This window comes from Babylonia areolata, chromosome 12 (assembly GCF_041734735.1).
Source record: "Babylonia areolata isolate BAREFJ2019XMU chromosome 12, ASM4173473v1, whole genome shotgun sequence".
Lineage (NCBI taxonomy): Eukaryota > Metazoa > Mollusca > Gastropoda > Neogastropoda > Buccinidae > Babylonia > Babylonia areolata.
Window position 1 is genome coordinate 2,894,503 of NC_134887.1, and position 2,500 is coordinate 2,897,002.

Below are 2,500 nucleotides of genomic sequence, written 5' to 3' on the forward strand. Positions count from 1 at the left end.
ACAAGGACTGTACAGTCAATGACAGTGAAACACCACAGCATCATCAAAACATCAGATCATCTTCCCACCCCCACCCCTCTCTCCCTGCCTCTCTCTCTCACACAACTTTTTATTTTTCTCTCTCTCTCCCTCTGTCTGTCTGTCTCCCTCTCTCCCTATGTCTCTCTCTCTCCCTCTCTCTCTCTCCCCCTCTCCTATTTCTCTCTCTCTCTCCTTGAGTAATAAAGTTTTTGAATCTTTGAATCTTTGAATCCCCTCTCTCTTTCTCTCATCTGTCTCTCTTTCTCTCCCCATCCCTCTCTCTCTCTCCCTCTCTCTCTCCCTCTCTCTCTCCCCCTCTCCTATTTCTCTCTCCTCTGTCTCTCTCCCTCCCTCTCTCTCATCTCTCTCTCTCCCTCCCTCTCTCTTTCTCTCTCTCTCTCTCTCTCTCCACGCTCTCTTTCTCCCTCCCTCTCTCTCATCTCTCTCTCCATCGCTGTCTCTCTCCCTCCCTCTCTCTTTCTCTCATCTCTCTCTTTCTCTCTCTCCATCTCCCTCTCTCTCTCCCTCCCCCTCTCTCTCTCCACCCCCCTCTCTCTTTCTCGCAGGGGAACCTCGACGAGCAAGGAGAAGACGTCATTTCCGGCCATCCACGTGGAGAAATGTGATAAAGGTCAGCCAACCTACGCCGCTGCCTCCAGCCCTGAGCCATCGGAGCCCCGCAGTCCGGACTCCGACATGGACGTCAACAACGAGGTGTGTGTGTGTGTGTGTGTGTGTGTGTGTGTGTGTGTGTGTGTGTGTGTGTGTGTGTGTGTGTGTGTGCCCAGGGTTGTGAAGGGGTTAACAGTTCAGCCACCTTTCCCTGAAAGGGGGGGGAGCAGTTCTTTATTGCCCCTCCAGATGTAACGATGACTGTTGTCATCTAGTTAAAGTGGTAACGTTCAAAGCGGTACGTTTTCATCAAAAACAAACGAACGAACGAACGTACAAACGATTTAATAGATGAATTAAAAACAAGATGAATATAACCAAGCAGACAGACAGATAGATAGATAAATAAATAAATAAACAAACATCGCCCCACCCCTCAAAAAAAGAAAAGAAAAAAAAAGTGGGATACGAAGGCAGGGGATGTGTGATGAGTTGGACAAGCACACAACAGCATCGCGATCCGAAGTGGGGGGAATTGGTCAGGCGTTGGTCTTCTGATTCAAGTTGTTCGCCAGTGATCAGGGTCCTTTTGGGAAAGGCACTTTGCTGCTGTTTCCCTCACTCTACCCAGGTCGTGAATGGGCTTTTGGGAAAGGCACTTTGCTGCTGTTTCCCTCACTTCACGCAGGTTGTCAATGGGCTTTTGGGAAAGGCACTTTACTGCTGTTTCCCTCACTTCACCCAGGTCGTGAATGGGCTTTTGGGAAAGGTACTTTGCTGCTGTTTCCCTCACTTCACGCAGGTTGTGATTGGGCTTTTGGGAAAGGCACTTTCTTTCCTGCTGTTTCCCTCACTTCACGCAGGTTGTGAATGGGCTTTTGGGAAAGGCACTTTCTTTGCTGCTGTTCCCCTCCCTCACTTCACGCAGGTTGTGAATGGGCTTTTGGGAAAGGCACTTTCTTTGCTGCTGTTCCCCTCCCTCACTTCACCCAGGTCGTGAATGGGCTTTTGGGAAAGGCACTTTGCTGCTGTTTCCCTCACTTCACCCAGGTCGTGAATGGGCTTTCGGGAAAGGTACTTTGCTGCTGTTTCCTTCACTTCACGCAGGTTGTGAATGGGCTTTTGGGAAAGGCACTTTCTTTCCTGCTGTTTCCCTCACTCCACGCAGGTTGTGAATGGGTGTCTGACTTGGGTTGGTGCAGGAGAGGGTCGTTGCCGAGCCCTGGACACAGAGGCTGTACAATGTGACTGCCCGTAGAGGGATCTTGGGCCTTCACCCCCTGAACTCATGGAGCCCCGCGCCCGAGCGTTGCTATGGCGTCAGAATTTGTTTCGTTGGAACTGTTTCCACGCTTCTACTTTACGTCTTCAGGATTCTCCCGTTACGTGTCCGAAGGACGGATGAGGAGGCAGGCAAGTCATCTGCTGATTGTGGGTCCTTGTGTGGGAATAAAGACCAGTTCCTGAGGCACAAGGTCGTCCACAGACGCTGCATGGGATGGAGTGGAGTCCTGCAAATGATGGGCCCCCCCTCCCCCCCGTTTTCTCCGAGTTCTCATTTCCTGGATAAAGGAACTGACTTCCACAGTATTTTCAGTCTGTGTCCATGCTTGTCAAAATGGAGGGGAGGGGGGGAGCGGTTAATTTCAGTTGATTTCCTACACCACCCACCCGCTTACCCCCTTCCACCCTCCCCCCGTCCCCCTCCCAACCTTACGCTCCCCTATTACTGGGGCAGGGAAGCCTGCAGTGGCTGCAAACTCTGTGGGGTTAACTCACTCAGTACGGCCAGCCCTCTCTTCTCCTCTACACACACCCCTCGGATGTCCAGTGGGTGTCTGAATGACCCAAGCTTTAGCTTCCGTCC

General features: G+C 51.6%; 1 protein-coding gene across 1 annotated transcript in view; it reads left to right on the top strand.

Moving 5' to 3' along the window:
* LOC143287955 (uncharacterized) overlaps positions 1–2,500 on the top strand; it is an 8,451-nt gene that overhangs the window by 3,192 nt on the left and 2,759 nt on the right. The window contains exon 2 of the mRNA XM_076596199.1: positions 588–735. Coding sequence (XP_076452314.1) covers positions 588–735 — 148 coding nt within the window. The remainder of the gene's footprint in view (positions 1–587; positions 736–2,500) is intronic.